Below are 18,779 nucleotides of genomic sequence, written 5' to 3'. Positions count from 1 at the left end.
TATCCTGAGTTTGCTTAAGAGTCACGGGGTATGTTGGCTGGAATACTTTCCTGTGGGAAAAGCTTACTTCCCAAGAGCATTGGTATAACAAACCATTCCCAAACTCCATCTTGAAGTGGTAACAGTGTGATCTTTCTTTTGACTCAATCAGCTGGATGCCCCTTGTTTCCCATAGTGACCCATGCAGCCAAGACTACTCTAAGCAGGGTCTATGAAAGCCTTAGTCATAGCTGGCAGTAGTTGCTGGCCTGCTTCTAAGACGCTGCAGTCTTAGTTTTAGGGAAGTTCCAGTGATAAGGAGTGAGTGGCTGCAGAGTTCTTGCCTTCAAGGGTTGAAGAGAGACAGACTCTACCCTGATGGAGAGGCAGGGCATATGTATGGATGGAAGACCATGTAGGACTGACAGGCTAGCCTTCAGCCTGTGTGACTGATCTGATAGTGTGGCTACCTGTGCAGCATGCCTTATACTTACAGTACATTCCCCAGGTCAGAGCTAAGGATGCTATTCTTTGTTAGTCTTAGGAATTTATCACAATTTAATTCACATACCTAGGCAGAAAGTTTCAACAGTGTTGTTGTAATAGAGCGTGCATTTATTTAGTGGTTTTTTTTTTTTTTTTTAAGATTTATTTATTTATTATGTATACAGAAGAGGGCACCAGATCTCATTACAGATGGTTGTGAGCCACCATGTGGTTGCTGGGAATTGAACTCAGGACCTCTGGAAGAGCAGTCAGTGCTCTTAACCTCTGAGCCATCTCTCCAGCACTTATTTAGTGTTTTTACCGACATCTAATAGTGATTACCCTAGTTTTTTGTTAGTTTCTTTTGATTTTTTACCTGCTAGGTAATGATATGTTAACTATCATTTACAAGCTGTCAGCCTCAAGAGTAGTGGGATTACAAGCATGCTCCCATGAGGTCTCTAGTTTTAACTGGCTTATAATAAGTTTGTGATATCAGGAAGCATGGATCACAGTGTACCTGAGGTTTTGTCTCATAGATGGAGTGGTGCTGGGCAGTGGTCCTGTCTTCCTGGAAGAGACTTCCTACCTCGGGATTGTCTGAGTGAATAAAAGTGTATGAAATTCAGCTCTCCCTCTTAGAATCTTTTTTGGTTTTTCAAGACAGGGTTTCTCTGTCTAACAGCCCTGACTATTTGGAACTCACTGTGTAGACAAGGCTGGCCTCAAACTCACAGAGATCCACCTGCCTCTGTCTCCCTGAGTTCTGGAATTACCCTCTTGAATTATTTTGAACATTTGTACTTAGTCTTTGCTCTGGCTGCTCTCACAGGTCTGAGACCTATTCACACAAGGTAGTCACACATTCATATTTGAAATTATTCCCAGGGTATTTTCTGGAAGGACTCAGAGCCTGTGAATCAGAACAGATTCATAGGTTTGTAGTAGAGGGGTAGATAGCATGCAGCCAGCCTTATCTGTGCATGCTTTGGCTAGGACATCAGGGCTTACTCCTCAAAGTTGTACTTACCATCCTGTGGGTAGGTGATCATAGAATACTGGGTGGGTGGGCATTTGGTCACTCAGGGAGCATCTGCCTTTTCATTGGCTCAGAAAAGAAGTCTTTTCACTCATTTCCCTGTAGCTCATGTTGATAACAATAAGTATAATTAGTATTTGAACTTAATAATTAAGAGAATATTTGATAGTGCTGAGCTTCATCAAAAATTTATCAGTGGTGGATAAGCCTTTGAGCCTGCCCCACCCATGCCACTGGATTATTGTCACATGTCCTTGGTTAGTCTTTAGCTGGCACCAGTACAGGACTAGTGCTTTCGGTTTTCTATAAATAAAGTGGAAACTCAGATTACATTTTATTTCAACCACAGTATTAAAATTATTTGCATTTGAAATCTGTTCTGTTTCAAGTCATCTTGGCAGAAAAGTTATAACCTTAAACCCACTTATGGGAAGTTGGTAGGAAGACATGAGCTCCTTTTCTGTAAGCTCCCTCCTCCTGGTAGCATTGGGTGGCAAAGGTTATCCAGTGTCCAGTTAGGTACTAGCTCCCCACAGGATAGTTAAGCAGTATGCTCCCAAGTATTGTGTCCCAGGACCTGGTTTCAGCACAGCTTCCTAGTATGGTTCTTCCCATACCATCTTACCTTCCTGGTGTAGCTGTATCATGGTCTTCAGCACGTGATCTTTCTCCTTTCGGTTTCCGTGAGTCCCACCTGCTCTTCAAGACTCAGGACCCGAAAATGCCCTGTGAATAAATGTCCTCTCTTTTCAACCTTTGTGTATATTGTACATTTTGGGAATTCACATGTTTGCTTTTTTTAAATCTTCCTGTAGAGTAGAAGCTCACTTTAATTTGTCTTCCCAAACCTTTTTTATTTTATTTTATTTTTTCTATTATCAGCTTGATATACATACAAATTCTTATCCTAATAGTGAAATGTTTCACTGAAGCTTGCCCAGTGATTGTGTAAAACCAAAACTTATGATAAGCCACAGGGTCCCCGTCCCCACCCCACCCCCACCCACCCCCCCCACCCACCCACCCCCGCTAGCCTCCCTGAGCTGTGTGTTGCAGTCTGATGGTCCTTTGCTTTATATCTAGTATCCACTTATGAGTAGGTACATACCATGTTTGTCCTTCTGGGTTTGGGTTACCTCACTCAGGATGATATTTCTAGTTCCATTCATTCAGCATGATTCATATATTGAGCCTTTAATGGATGTTTGTTGAATTGGACCAGAAATGGATTTTTAACATGTTCTTACATTTATTTATTTAGAGAGTGAGGGTAGGTGCCTGGTATGCATGTGGAAGTCAGAGGACAGCTCTTGGGAGTTGGTTCTTTCCCTCCACCATGGACTCCAGGGATTGAACTCGGGTTGTCAGGCTTGGCAGCAAGTGCCCTTAACCACAGAGCCACATCACTGGCCCCCAAAACAGTAGTTGTTTTTGTTTGTTTGCTTGAGACAGTGTTTTTATGTGTAGCCCTGGCTGTCCTGGAACTCAACCTTGAACTCATAGAGGTCCGCCTGCCTCTGCCTCCCAAGTGCTGGGATTAAAGGCGTGTGCCACCTTTTTTAAGTTTTTTAAAAAACATGTTTTTTAAGGTTTTTTAAAAAACATGTTTTTGCTAGGCATAGTGGTGCACGCCTTTAATCCCAGTATTTGGGAAACAGAGAGGTGGATCTCTATGAGTTGAAGGCCAGCCTGCAATACAGAATGAGACCTTGTCTCCAAAAAACAAAAACAGTGCCCCCTCAATCCTCCCCCCATACACTGTACAACTCTTTTTAAAGAGAAAAAAAAAATGGGTATTTTGAGTTAGTGGGATGGCTCAGTTAGTAAAGCAGCAACCTGAATTGAATCCCTAACACCCATGTAAAATAGGGCCACAGTGGGCAGTACACACCTGTAGTCCCATCACTAGGGAGGTGGAGACCGTAGGATCCCTGGGGCTTGTAGCAAGCCAGTCTAGCTGCACCAGTGAGCTCAAAGTACAGTGAGAGACCCTGTCTGCAAAAGCTGTGGTAAAGAGCAGTTGTGGAAGATGATACCCCTGCACCTACATCCTTGTGCACACACATAACCCACAAATTCTTCATATACATAAACATGTATGCACACATGTACAATATACCAAAAAAAGAAAAACTATGTATTTTCTGAGAGTCCCAAAATCACTTAGTAGGTGCAGAGAGTAGGTGCCTTGGGATAGGCACCTCTTGTACCTGTAGCCCCTCTTGTCCAGACCTAATTTTCCTCACAGCTTCCTGCTCCTTGAGTGTCATTTGTAACCATGCCCACCTACTGTGATAGTTTAACCTTTTTCTTTTAGAATGTTGTGAACTTTGTACATTCTAGTACTAATCTAGGCAAGGAGACAAATATTTTCCTTGTTGATGAAACATGCCAAGTAAGAAGTTGGAGAGGCAGATGACCTTAGAAATGGGTGTGGTGGACCTGGGGACATGAGCAAAGGTCAGCATGACTCAGAAGTCACCACCACCACCCTTCATCCTCCTGGAGTCAGAGTCCAACTCTGTCTCTGTCTTGTGGACAAGAAACCATTCCTGTTGCAGGAAACTCTGCTGTGAAATCATTTCCCAGTGATTCAGCTGTCAGTTTCTCTGAGAAGAGCCTCTGGTTATATGCATTACCTTCATTTTTCTCTCTGGAAACTCAAGAGGTTTTTGTTTTTGTTGTTTTTTGTTTTTGTTTTGGACTGGCTTTAGTACAAGAAGAGTTTCTATCTTGTCTTTAGCCAATTGAAAACCACCTAGAGTTTTAAACACAAAAGAAGGTTACAGGGAGCTGGGTGTTGTGCCTCTGTGCCTAATTTTTAAATGTGTGCTCAGGATTTGAACTCAGTTCCTCATGCTTGTACAGCAAGCACTGAGCCATGACTGTAGTCTCCCTACTTTATTTTTTGAGGCAGAGTCTGTCATTGAATCTAGAGTCTGCCAATTTGGCTGGCTGGCAAGCCCCAGGTATGATCTTTACCTCCCCAGCACAAGGATTATAGGTGCACACCATCATACCTGGCTTAGGCACTCATGCTTATTTGTCAAGCATTTTACCAGTTAAGCTGTATCCCCAGCTCTAGCATTGAACTCGCCTTCCTGCTTCTTAGCCTTCTCAGTTGCCTCAAAACCAAGCCCTGCTGCTGTACCTGTCCCTTCTCCAACATGGGTGTCTTTCTGTGTAGCCTCAATTCAGTTCTCCTGCTGTACTCTCCTGAGTGCACCATTGTGCTTGGTTTCAAAAGTTTTGATTTTTACTATAGTGTTTGGATTCTGATCCATAAGTGGCTGTTGCTTACTGGGATTTTACAATGTCATTTTTTGTATTTTGTCTTTTGAGACAGGGTTTCTCCATGTAACAGCCCTAGCTGTCCTGGATCTAGTTCTGTAGACCAGTCTGGCCTCAAACTCACAGCAGTCTGCCTGCCTCTGCCTCCTGAGTGCTGGGATTAAAGGTGTACACCACCAGCCGGGTACAATGCCATTTTTATAGATAGCTCAGGTAAATTCTCAGTTTTAGGTCTTGATCTTAGGTACTGTTTCTGGGTTCTTAGTGAATTCCACAAGACAGAAGTAGGGATGTATAGGTGGACTTTTCTTTGCCGCCTGCCAGTCCCCAAATAACTGACACAGAGACTTAATATTAATTATAAATGATTGGTCAATAGCTTAGGCTTATTACTAACTAGTTCTTCCAACTTAAATAGCCCATTTCTATTCCTCTATTTGCTGCCTTGAGGCTTGTGGCTTTTACCTCTTCTGCAGGTCCTGCTTCCTTTCCTGCTGGCTGGCTGGTGACTCCTGAGACTCCACCCTTCTTCTCAACATTCTCTCTGTCCTGAAAATCCTGCCTAGCTGTCAGCTAATCAGATTTTTTTTTTTTTTTAACTATGAGAGCAACACATTTTCACAATGTATAGGATTATTCCACAGTAAGCATGGTGTATTTTAAGGATTTAAGAATGTTTGAGAAGCTGGGCTGTGGTGGCATGTGCCTTTAATCCCAGCACTTAGGAGGTTGAGGCAGACACATGTCTGCGTTCCAGGCCAACCTAAGCTACAAAGTAAATTCCTGGTCAGTTGGCCACAGTGAGACCCTATCTAAAAACAAAGTTTGGGGACTGGGGTTCTAGCTCTAGTTGTTAGACTGCTTTTCTAAGCACAAAGTCCTCCAGCACTGCATAAACCAAGTTAAGGTGGCACACAATTGGAATCCCAGCATTCTAGAGTAGAGAGGCAAGGAATGATGGTGGCACAACCCTTTAATCCCAGTACTTGGGAGGCAGAGGCAGGCAGATCTCTGTGAGTTCCAGGCTAGCCTGATCTACAAAGCAAGTTCCAGGACAGCTAGGACTGTTTCACAGAGAAACCGTGTCTTGAAAAGAATCAAAAAAGAAAAAAGAAGGTCAAGGTCATCCTCAGATACATAGCAGGTTTAAGAGCAGCCTGAGACACATGAGACCTTGTTAGAAAATAAAGGAAGAAATCATGCTTCGAATTTAGTTCAATGGTAGAGAGCCTACTTGGTCTATGAGAGGCCCTGGGTTTGGTTCCCCAACCCTGAGGGATGCTATGAAAGTAAAAAGAAGGTGGTTTGGGTTGTGCTGTTCTTCATGGGCTGCTTACTGTCAAGATTATGCTACTCTTCATGTAGCCCTAAGACCATAAGTGTCAGAGTTGGACTAAGTGAGCCAGCTACTGGAGCCAGTTTGGAGTGATACAGTCTTCTTGAGGGTATAGTGGGAGGAGCTTGTCAGCATGCAGTGCTGGGATGAGATAGGGTGGGATTGTCTCCTGCCCAGTTTGCTGCTACATTGGAGAAACGTCTAATGAAGGCCTGGGTATCGGCCAGGGAGAGCTAGCTAATGATTTCTTGGACTGAGTATTTGAAGATGGACCACTAAACCATGTGGTCTACGGTCATTTCTTCTGGACTGTTACTCAATGTGCTGTTATTGATCACATCTGCTTCTAAAACAAGCACTTACAAAGTATGCAGTCTTCATTAATGTCTGCCTCCAGAAGGAGGATGGCAAACCAAAGTATGCTGGCATTGCTCTTTCCTGATTCCAGATGTAGGGAGCTCTGTTGGGTCTGCTGGAAAAGCTCCATGAAGTCCGAAACACCTGGGGATATCCATCGAGTTTTGTAGATAGCCATTTTCTAGATCTCTTGTATAGAAACTGGCAGTGTGTGAATGGTATGCTAACAGCCTTCTCTTCCATTTTTTTCTTACTCAGATAGAAATACTGCTCTCTCCCACATTAGAGAAAGAGCCAGAGTGGGTTTTGGTGGGAGCCAAATTGGTAGAGGAAGATTAAAGTTATGGTTTTGAGAAATTTACATCTTGGATTTGTGTTGCAAACACTTGGATAATATCTTTTGAAAAGTAAAGTTGTAACTTCTTTTTTGTTTGTTTGTTTTGTTTTTAGAGGCGTGTTTTTCTGTATAGCCTTGGCTGCTCTGGAACTCACTCTGTAGACCTGGCTGGCCTCTAACTCTGAGATCTTAAGGGCATGCACTACCACCCCTTAGTTTTGTAACCTCTTTTTTCATGTCTCAGACAATCAGCTTATGTTTCTATAGTAGGTTTCGTGGTAGATACCTGAAAAGAACATCTGATCTCTCTTCCCCAGTGAATGCCCAGTTAATTAACCACAAAGGTAATAATTGGTTTTGTTTTGTTTTGTTTTTTTAAGATTTATTTATTTATTATGTATACAGAAGAGGGCGCCAGATCTCATTACAGATGGTTGTGAGCCACCATGTGGTTGCTGGGAATTGAACTCAGGACCTCTGGAAGAGCAGAGCAGTTGGTGCTCTTAACCTCTGAGCCATCTCTCCAGCCCCAATAATTGTTAAAACATTTAAAAATTATCATTGGAGTATAGTGTATATAACACAAATGACACCATTAAAGCAGGCAGTGTTTTTACCGTACTCACAAAGCTATGCAATCATACTCCCAGTGTTTTTTGTACGCTTGTTTGATTTTAGGATACCTAAAACTTGGAACCTTGGCTTACCTAAAACTCACTATGTAGACGAGGCTGGCTTCTAACTCACAGAGATTCATCTTGACTCTGCTTCCTAGGTGGGAGAGTTAAAGGTGTACACCACCATGCCCAGCCCAAATGGTTTGTTTTTAAACAATTTTCTTTTTTTAAGATTTATTTTTTTTATGTGCATCGGTGTTTTACCTGCATGTACACCTGTAAGGTTGTCAGATCCTCTGGAACTAGAGTTACAGACAGTTGTGAGCTGCCATGTGAGTGCTGGGAATTGAACCCTGGTCCTCTGGAAGAGCAGCCAGGGCTCTTAACTCTCCAGCCTCCTTCTAATTTTTTTTAAATAATGAATACAAAGGAGTTCGTTCTTGCTGTAGACTGTTATAAGCATTTCAGGAAAGTCTTCATAGGTATTTTAGAATGAGAGGCCATCAGGCCTTTGTGTAGTTGCAGGGAACTTCCTGGCTTATGTACCAAGAGCATATAGGTATATTCATAAATCAGATATGTTGGTGCCTGGACACTATCATGAAAGAGCTAAGTCTACAAAAGCCAGATGACCAAATAGAGTGGGGGTGGAGAAGAGGGTCACTGGCAGATCACTTGCTTAGCATGGTTAGGGCCTGGGGTTTCATTCCTAGCATAATAAAACAATTATTTTTTTAAGACAAAGAACTTTAATGATCAATATTATGATTTATTGAGTCATCTTTACCTGCTACCCCCAGGCACAGACAGAATTGTTGATAGCCACTAACCTCCCCATACCACACCCACCCACCCTACCCACAAAACACACACACACACACACACACACACACACACACACACACACACACACCTGGGTCTTTGCAGAGTTCCTAGGAAAGTAAGCACAAAAGTCTAGTAAGTTTTCACCTGCATACCTTTTGAAGACAATCTAATCAGAGTTTACTGATGGGAAAGTTTAGAAACTATTGCAGAGAAGACTTTGAAAGTTGTATTTTGGTAGCATGAGCCTGTGATCCCAGCACTGGGAATATCAAAGCAAGGGGGTCTCTGCTCCGCCACCCAGCTCCCAGACAATGACACAGAGACTTATTAATTAGGAAAGCTTGGCCTTAGCTTAGGCCTCCAACTAGCTCTTATAACCTAATCTGCTTCTATTAATCTCCCTTCTCCACATGGCTTTTTTACTTCTCCATTTCTGTATGTCCAACTTGTTTCCTATCTCCTGCACACCTACATTCTTCCTCCTAGTTTTTTCTCTCTCTGCCCGGAAGTCCTGCCTATACCTTTTGCCTAACTATTGGCCATTCCACTTTTTATCACTCCAGTCACAGCAATACATCTTCACACAGTGAAATGTCCCACAATAGGATCATGAATTCAAAGCCAGTTTCAGCTAAATAGTGACTCCCTTAGTTAGATCCTAACCTCATGCTCACCACCACCATCATCCACAAAAACCCTATCTTTTAACAGTTGGATTTTTTTTTTCTTCTCAGTGGAAATAAGTCTTCATCTCTGATCTCTAAACTATTTTTAAGGAGCTAGAGAGTTGGCTTAGCAGTTAAGAGCACTAAGAGGACTTAGTTTGGTTCCCAACTATCTGGGCAGCTTAGAACTACCTGGAACTCCATTTCCAGGTCATCCAGTGCCCTCTTCTGGCTTCCACAGGCACATAAACAGTGAACATACAGATACACGAGCAGGCACGTTGTGGTAGTTTGAGTGTAATTGGTCCCTATAATCTCAGGAATTGCCACTGTTAGGAGGTATGGCTTTGTTGGAGTGGGGGTGGCCTTGTTGAAGGAAGTGTGTGTGTGTGTGTGTGTGTGTGTGTGTGTGTGTGTGTAGCCTTTGATGAGTCCTATACTCAGAATACTGCCCAGTGTCTCAGTGTCTCAGTCAATGTTCTGTTGCCTTTAAGATGTAGGACTCTTAGCTCCAGCACCACATATACCTGCATGCCACCATGCTCCCCACCATGATGATAATGGACTGAACCTCTGACCTGTAAGCAAGTTACCCCAATTAAATGGTTCCTTTATAAGAGTTGTCTGGGGTTGGGGATTTAGCTCAGTGGTAGAGCATTTGCCTAGCAAGCGCAAGGCCCTGGGTTCAATCCTCAGCTCAAAAAAAAAAAAAAGAGTTGCCATGGGCATGGTGTCTCTTCACAGCAATGAAAACCCTAACTAAGACACATAAAAATAAGTAAAAATTTAAAAACATATATCTTTAAATATTTTAAAATTTACATCTTGTGTGAGGTGAGGTAAGTAATTATAGTATATAATTTACAATACAAAATGCAGATTAAATTATTGAAATCAGCCGGGTGGCAGTGGCACACGCCTTTAATCCCAGCACATGGGAGGCAGAGGCTGTTGGATCTCTGTGAGTTTGAGGCCAGCCTGGTCTACAGATGGAGATCCAGGACAGGCACCAAAATTGCACAGAGAAACTCTGTCTTGAAAAACCAAAAAAATAAATGAATACAATAAAATTATTGAAATCTGAAGTAAATAAAAATAGAAATACAAGGAGATGACAGTGTTGCCTTCTTGTAGAGGATAGTTGTATATGGCATTTAAGGGAGAGTCACATAACTGTGTTCTTTTTGTCTTTAGTCATGGGATATTTTTTTCCGAAACACCAATGCTGGAGCCCCTCCTGGCACTGCCTACCAGAGTCCTCTTTCCCTGAGCCGAAGCTCTCTGGCTACCGTGGCCCATGCACAGTCCCTGGTGGAGGCCCAGCCGAATGTCGACAAGCTCGTGGAGGACCACTTGGCAGTACAATCTCTCATCAGGGCCTATCAGGTCAGTATCACACAAGATACAGTGTTCCCTAGGCCTTTCTGCATGTGCATTGTTTTACTTCTCTTCCAAATGCCAACTGCTTCCTTCCTGCTTTGGTCTTACAGAGGTAAACATCAAATATACAAGAGAAAAGAAGCAAAACTACCCTAGTTGAGCAAATCTTTCACTTTAATGGCCTGTCTCATATAGCTCATGATTTCTGTTCACAGATAGGCCAGTCAGTATGTGGGCATGGAAGGGTTGCAAAGTTAGTGAGAAGGGCAGTGCTATGGGATGATGGATGTCCCATCTCAGTTAACAGCTGAATACTGTGAAAAAGTAAACCCATGCCGGGCGGCGGTGGTGCACACCTTTAATCCCAGCACTCAGGAGGCAAAGCCAGGTGGATCTCTGAGTGAGTTCGAGGCCAACCTGGTCTACAGAGCGCGATTCAGGACAGGCATCAAAACTACACAGGGAAACCTGGTTGGGGGAAGAAAGCCAGAGAGTAGGGAAGAGGCCCCAAGTCTGCAAAATGTGGGTGAGGCAAGGATGTTATATCTGAATTCTGCCAGCCTCATCAGATATGTTCAGCAGGACTGGACTCTTTTTTTTTTTCCTGGCTTTTCTCCATGTAAGCCCAGTAACCAAAGATCTTCCTCCCTGGCTACTTCTGTTGGGGAGCCAGAGTTTAAACCTTCAAGTTTAAGTAGATCCAAGGAGGGAAGGTACAGAAAAACAAACCAGGTAGCTTCCTTCTAGGACTTCCAGTGAGAGTCCAGGCCCCACGTGCCCCTCTAGCACGGATGGATGCAGCAGTAGGATCTGGGAGCCTGCCCTAAGCTCTTGTTTCTGCCTCCTCGTGCTTGAGTTTCCTGGGGTGGTTGTACAGGAAGGTCCTGGGTCCTCAGTCTTTTTCCCGCCGTACTCTTCAAGGAAAACTCTCCTTGGGACACGTGTGCTACCATGGGAAGGAAATGGACAGAATGCTAGAAATGTTGTAGCCCTGACCATACAGCATTTATATATTGGCTCCAATCTAGTTTCTAGTGACTTCTCACCACCTGCTGTTCTTCTCAAATTGCTAGCAAAAACTGTGACAGAAACATTCCTAACTAAAAAACAAAAAAGTAAAAACACTTAAACTTGAAGGAGTTTTCTGAGTGTGGTGGCACACATGTTTAATTCTAGCACTTAGGGTCTCTGTGATTTCTTTTTTTTTTTTTTTTTTGCCACCCTGGTCTGCATAGCAAGTTCCAGGCCAATCGGGGGCTACATAGTAATAGACCCTGTCTCAAAAATAAATATATTTTTTAAAAAATGTTTAAATTGGATTTCCCCATGCTCTCCTCTCCTTTGTTTTGATGGTGCTGGAGATTGGATGCAGCACATGGGTACATAGGTGGTTCATAGTGCTCTACCACTGAGCTCTACCCCAGCCTCCTGTTTTTAATTTTTGTATTATTTTGTGTTAATGGTTAATTTGCCTGTATGTATGTGTACCACACGTGTACCTGGTGCCCACGGAGGCCAGAAGAGGGCATGGATCCTCTGGAACTAGAGTTGCAGATGTTTGTTAGGCCCCCTGCCCCCGAGTAGATGCTGGGAATGGAACCTGGGGCCTCTGGAAGACCAGTGCTCTTTAAGTGCTGAGCCACCTCTCTAGCCCCCTCTTCTGTTTTTTTTTTTTTAAATAGTTTGATCAAGTGCCTTAAACCAATGTAGTAGTGGAAGATTGTGTTCTATGTATGACCTAGTCTGCAGCATTAGGGCCAGAGCCCTTAGTCCTCCACACACTTGGATATATAAGAAAAGCAAACCTTGCCTTAATAAGATAACACCTTGTTTATACCCTTCCAGTCACAGCCAACACCTAAGCCTTCATTTTCTTCTGCAAGGAAATAATTGTCTTTACACTAGAGTAACAATTCTCCCAGCATACCTCATTTCCATTGATCTAGAAAAACTGTGAGGATCTCCAAGATACAGTTCACTTTTAAATAGCCAAGTTTATTATAACTTGAGAAATACATTCCTTTTTTTATTCTCGTAAAAGGGTATTTATGTGCAATAATGTTTTGGGTTGTTTGGGTTTTTTTGGTTGTTTTTGTGTATGTGCTTTACTGGAAGTTGAACCTATGGCCTTGAGTTTTGCTAAGCAAGTGCTCTACCATGAGCTATATATATATATATATATATATATATATATATATATATATATATATATATATATATATATATATATATCCTTAGCTCTCTTACGCTGAGCCAGGAACTCACTAAGTTGTCCAGACAGGTCTTGAATTTTTAACTCTGTGCTTCAGGCTTATAAGTAGCTTAGATTATAGGTCTGTGCTACCAGGCCCAGCTCATAGTAATGCATTTTAAAATAAACTGTTTTATACTGTTTTTTAAGAACTAATTCTGTTTTATGGGTTCGTTGAGCTATGTTCCTTTCTGAGAAAGATTTGTATGAAGTATAACTCTTTTACCCCTTCCTGCAGCTTACTGGATCTGACTTGCTTGTGTTATTATTCCAGGTCAGGGGTCACCACATTGCAAAACTTGATCCTCTCGGAATTAGTTGTGTAAATTTTGATGATGCTCCGGTAACTGTTTCTTCAAACGTGGGTGAGAATTAATATGTAAATGCTAATTTTAATGTAATTTTACTTTTTTTTGCCCCTTCCCTCTTTTTTTTCTCCTGTCCTTTTGTGTGTGTCCTTCCCTCTCATTGTTGGCCCACTCATAGATACGAGGGCACCATGTAGCACAGCTGGACCCCCTGGGGATTTTGGATGCTGATCTGGACTCCTCCGTGCCCGCTGACATTATCTCATCCACAGACAAACTTGGTGAGGGTCTGCGAGCAGTCAGCCGCGCTGCTTGAGCTCCGCTCGCTGTGCGCAGCCTGTGCTAGCCGGACGCCCAGACAGCAGGGAAAGGCTCTTAAGTTTCCTTCGTTCTGATCACTTGAAATTGAGCAGTCATGTAGCCTTCGTGTATTTTAAGGGTATTATTTTTACCTGAATTTTCAGCCAGATTGTTCAAGTCTCAATCTGGAAAATAAAATTTCAAAGGAAGGGTCTGTGACACTGCTTCAGAGAATAGCTCTTCTGGCTCCAGCTTTCCATATCCCACACAATACTGCCTTTCGTCAGGCCACTGATGAGCCTTGCAAGGCTGCTGTCGTCATGGCTGTCTGTTCTGGAATATGGTGGGGCCTGCTTGGGCTGGAGGATGTTCATATCCCTAAGGAATGAATTCCAGAGCAAGGTGTGCAGTTTGGGTTTCCTGATTTATAAATGCTGGTGATCACACCGAGGAAACTTTGGAAGGCATTCCCTACAGCGTCAGGAGGTCAGGGCCTTTGGGAGGTGCATGTGTGGAGAACAATTGGGCTTTTGTCACTGTTGCCAGAAGATAAGCGAGCCTGTACCTGGTCGTCCTTGTGAGGCGAATGGGCATTGCGGTGCTCACTGCAGCTGCTGTCAGAGTTAATCTGCTATGTCACCATGCTGCTAACCTGCACTAAAGGAATGATGGTGTGACTAATTACCAAATGACCAGACTGTCACAATAGGCACCTTGCATGCTAATGGAATCAATGATCACCTCCTTGCTAATACTCTTGGGGAGAAGATGAATTAGTGTCCTTGAAGGCACTTTGAGGAATAGTCTCTGGGGCTCTGCACATACCCTGTGGCCTTACAGGTATTGCTGAGTTGTAACCAAGGATTTGGATGTTAATCAGCTTACAGTTAGACATCGGACATTATTGACGTTGAATTGGTGTTGGCAGTTCATAAATTGTTCTTTAGTTCTCAGGAACATGCTAAGATATTACAGGAATTCCTCCATTTATGTGTCCTTCAGCAGATTTAGGAAATGTGTAGAAACAAAGGTTTAAGGTATAAGTGGGTACTCCCCACTCAGTGGGTAGGCATATCACTCGGAGTAAGAGCACTTGCTGTGCAAGCATGAAGACCTGAGTTCAAATCCCAAGTACCTATGTAGAAGCCCTGACCACATGAGCCTGTAACTCTAGCATTGTAGAGAGTGCAGACAGGAAGATCACTGGGACTTGGTTGTTGTTAGCCTAGCTTCAGGTTGAGTGAAAGACCCTATCTCAAGGAAATAAGGCAGAAATACCCAATGCCCTCCTCTGGTCTCTTTGAGTGTGTGTGCACGTGTACATGCACACACAAAAAACAAAACAGACTGAGAAGTGTAGATAGACTTTTCCCCACCAGCAAGTAAACAATCAATACCAACTGAGTTTCTTCTTATTTAATTCCGTTCTGATAGATGGTTCCATGAAAAGAATTTGTTTGTGATGAACTCCAGAATGGAAAGTCTGGAAAAGATCAGGGTTTTCTGATCCATGTTGGGTAAGAGGAATTCTAGCTTCTATGGCCTGCATTAGGGAAAAAATTATGAGGCTGGCTAGATGATTCAGCAGGTAAGGGTGCTTGGTGCCAAGCCTGACAGCCTGAGTTTGGTTCCTGGAACCCACGTGGTGGAAAAAGAGTGGACTCCTGCAGGTAGTCCTCTGACCTCTTCACTCTCACTGTGGCATGTACATACATACATACAGACAGACAGACAGACAGACAGACAGACACACAAATAAATATAAAAGACAACATAACTTTTGTCTACCTGGAGATGGACTCAGATCCAGGATGGGGGGGGGGGAGACTCCTTTCCCAAGACTGCCTGCATCAGACTGTGTTCAGATGGCTTTTTTTAAGGCAGGGTCTCACTATGTAGCCCAGGCTGGCCTCAGTCTCAGAGAGATCCATCTGTCTCTGCCTTCCAAGTGCTAAGATTAAAGGTTTGTGCCCCTATAACAGGATGTTCAAATAGCTTACAGAAGAACCCAGCACAACACTTGCATGTATTTACCCCCTTATTATAAAAGCTATTTTAAGAATGTAATAATCAGTCAGATGAAGAGAAGCTGAGGGCTAGTCTGGAAGTGCCTCACATGCTCTGTTCTTTGGAGTTGGAGTGCATACCATCTTGGCGTGTAGACAAGTTTTTGAACAGCTACCATGTGTTTTGCAGTACATAGCCTGCAGAACACTGTCCTCATGGGCTTCTGTGGAGACTGTATTGCACAGGTGTGATCGTAGCAAGGACAGTCATGCTAAAATGCAGTTGAGTACCAAGGGTATGACATAATACTTACCTATTTCTCAGCATTCCTTCCTCCTAGGCATTGGGCAGGAGCCTTCTGAAATGAGGCCTTAACTATTATCAAAGAGTAGGTCAAGGAATTTATGGTCAGTTGTGATAGGAAGACTAGGTTTTGGACCCACTTGAATAAGAGGACCCAAAGTCTTCTTACTGTGGCCTTACTTGGGGAGAACATTACGGGGCAAGAACCATTAACAAAAGCGTGGATATGAAATAACACAGGAGGAAAGTGTAGAGAAACTCCCTGAATCTGACCAAATAGGACCAGATTCTGATTGTAGACTTGGGTGTGAGTTCAGCCTTGCTCTTAGAATCAGTGGTGAGTCCTTTGACATAAGCTGCAGTGTCTTTGCACAGTTCCTGAGTGGTCATAGTGCTTCCTTCCATCCATGTCATCCTTTAGTGTGAAAACTCTTGCTCACTATCTCCCAGTCCTTCCTCTATATAGCAGTCCCAAGCCTCCCCTTTCCTGTTTGTATCACATCAGTTCTGTGAATGCTCCAAAGCCTTCTGGACCTGTAGGGTCTCCTCCATGTGCCTAGGTCAGGGTAAAACCCTGACTGTGGACTTCTTACTCCCTTTGTGAGCAGAGACCTCCCAGGAACCTCTTCTTCTCTCAGGACCGTCTCCTACATCAGTCAAGCTAGAGAGCACAAAATGCTAGTTTTCTGTTTGTGATAAGACATTTGTATTAGAGAGAAGCAGATGAGAAAAAAAAAAAACTGGCCTTTTTCTATACCACTTGAATCTGCATTAACATGTACCTCTCTCAGTCTGCACATTAGAATAATTGGGAACCCTCAAGCTATCTTCTGTTCCCCTCAGAATGTGTAAGTCAAGGTAAGCTATAGGGATCCCAGCCTAGCAGTCTTTGAAGGGTAAAATTCCTTAAGGAATTCCAACAAAGCCAGCCCCTTGAGTCCATATTGCACTGGTCTGCTCTGCCCTCCTTGTTCCTTCCTGGGCCTTGCCTCATATTTACTTTGCATATGTCCTCAGTGTTTCTGTGCTTCTGTGAGCATCACAGTTGAAGACTTCATAAATCATAAAGCTCGAGTGCATAGAAGTGGCTCAGAGCTCGCTGAAATCCTCTGACAATTTGTGACCAGGCACATGTGGGTGCTCTAAGTCAGGGATGAGAGAAAAACACAGTTTAATGCTGTGGGGTTTTTTTGTTTGTTTTTTGTTTTTAAGATACCATCTCATGCCACACAGGCTGGCTTAGAACTTGCTCTGTAACCAAGGTTGGCTTTGAACTCTTGATTTTCCTGTTTCTACCTCCAGGTTCTGAGATTACAAATATGTGCCACTTGATCTCTTTGTAGCCCTGGCTGGTCTGGAACTTAAGATTTTCCTGCCTGGGTTTTCCAAGTATTGATTAATAAAGCCCTTCGCCTCCATGGTTAGCTCCCCTCTTAACCCTCACCCCATCAAACTCAGGACTTCTAGGAAGCTAGGCAAAGCCTTTACCATTTAGCTACATCCCATCCCTGATGCTGTGAATTTTAAATAGTGTGACATAAAGATACCTGTAGGGAAAGAAGGTATCAGCTTGTTAGATGTTTGAAACTGGAGGAAAAGTAGTTTGAACAACCACCCTGATGTACACAGGCCTGACATGAGTTAGATAGTACTCAAGGCCCAGCATCTTCTTATTGGACAACCTTTATATCCCTGACTGGATGACCTTCAGCTGGAGGCCTGACGTTTCTGTGTCTCAGTCACCTCATCTTTAAGGCAGACATGATGGTATTACCTAAGATTGTTTTCAGAATTAAACTGTGCATAAGGAACATAACCTACATTGCAAGCTGTCTGTAAGCCAGTGTAGCTTTGAACTTAACTGCAGTGATCCTTCTGTTTCTGGAGTTCTGCCTTACATTTGTGCGCCACTGCACCTGGTATCTCTCTCCTTCCTGTCTCTGCTTCCACTTCTTTTTCCCCCTCCCTCACCTAGGCTGGGCTCAGAGGACCCTATTGCCTCAGCCTCTTGAGTAACTAGGACTACAGGCTTTTCATTAAAAATTTAAAGATCAGTTTTAGAGCAGTTGCTCAGTTAGTTATGGGTTATATTCCATGCTTGTCCTTATGATGTCTGGACTAGACATACCTTTTTCCATAATGTACTTAGTTGGGGTCATGTTCCAAGTAAGCCTTGGAGGGCCATTTTAACTTGTGCTAGGTTGTACTGTAGACCATACTTCCTTGTAGACACATTTCCTATCACCCATAGCCATGGTTTGCTCTATGTATTTTCTGATACTGTGGTAGTGAGAGTAAGACATCTCGCTGTCTTTCGGCAGGAGGACGCTTAAGGAGGTTTTTCCTAAATGACCTTAAAGGAGGCTTAGTAGGTACTGAGATAGAAACTAGTGTGTATTGCAAAATGCCAGAGTTGTTATAAGTGGACAGGTCTAGACAGCAAGCCTCCATCGTTGTCATCTTTTAATCAGAACCAGATCGACTTGTAGAGCTAACTGCATTGTGACACCCTGTTGTCTCAGTGTTGACATTCTGTGCTAGTCATTCTTCCTTGCCCGTTTGGACAAGGAGACGGGAGAGTTGACATCTTGCTCCCATTAACTCTTGTCCTCAATTTTTTTCTTTCAAGTATAATACACAAACTAAATTCCTGCCTAAAATCATCTGTGACTTCTATTACACAGTAACTTCTAACAGTGACAAAATAATTATTTTTCCTAATGTGAGATTTAAGTATAACTAAAGAATTCAGATTATCATTCTGTAAATATAAGGAAAATATGAAAATTCTCAAATATACCCCTTTAGTGTTTGTAAATCCCTAATAATATTAGGATGTGAACTGATAATTATTTTAAAAGTCAATTTATAAGTCCAAAATTAGGTCAGAATTTCAACCACTTAAATGAATTTGCCTCTGCCTTTGTGGCATTGGACACAGTATGTCAGCATTCCTGTACATCTTTCTGACTTTCTTGGTGCATTGTGAAGAATGAGCTGAAAGCTGAGTATGATTTTTTTTTTTTTTTTTTTTTTTTTTCCGAGACAGGGTTTCTCTGTGCATCTTTGGAGCCTTTCCTGGAACTCACTCTGTAGCCCAGGCTGGCCTCGAACTCACAGAGATCCGCCTGGCTCTGCCTCCCGAGTGCTGGGATTAAAGGCATACTGCCGGCTTTGTTTAGATTGTGTTTTGTTTTTGAGCTCCAGTTATTCTTGTGTGCCCAAGTTGGTCTCAAAACCATGTGCTCAAGTGAGCCTCCTACTTTATCCTTTCAGATGGCTAGGGCTACGTGTGTAT

The 18,779-nt window shown here is 42.9% G+C and overlaps 1 protein-coding gene across 6 annotated transcripts in view; it reads left to right on the top strand.

Annotated features, from left to right (window-relative positions):
- Positions 1–18,779, top strand: part of Ogdh (oxoglutarate dehydrogenase) — a 75,718-nt gene that overhangs the window by 18,097 nt on the left and 38,842 nt on the right. For 4 of the 6 annotated variants that reach the window (XM_036200453.1, XM_036200449.1, XM_036200451.1 and 1 more), the window contains exons 3-4: positions 10,127–10,318; positions 12,838–12,928. In XM_036200453.1, coding sequence (XP_036056346.1) covers positions 10,127–10,318; positions 12,838–12,928 — 283 coding nt within the window. Of the gene's footprint in view, positions 1–10,126; positions 10,319–12,837; positions 12,929–13,049; positions 13,153–18,779 lie in introns of all 6 variants that reach the window. The other 2 variants (XM_036200454.1, XM_036200452.1) reach the window with 1 other exon arrangement.

This window comes from Onychomys torridus, chromosome 10, assembly GCF_903995425.1.
Source record: "Onychomys torridus chromosome 10, mOncTor1.1, whole genome shotgun sequence".
NCBI classification, from domain to species: domain Eukaryota; kingdom Metazoa; phylum Chordata; class Mammalia; order Rodentia; family Cricetidae; genus Onychomys; species Onychomys torridus.
This window is presented reverse-complemented; position numbering and strand designations above follow the sequence as displayed.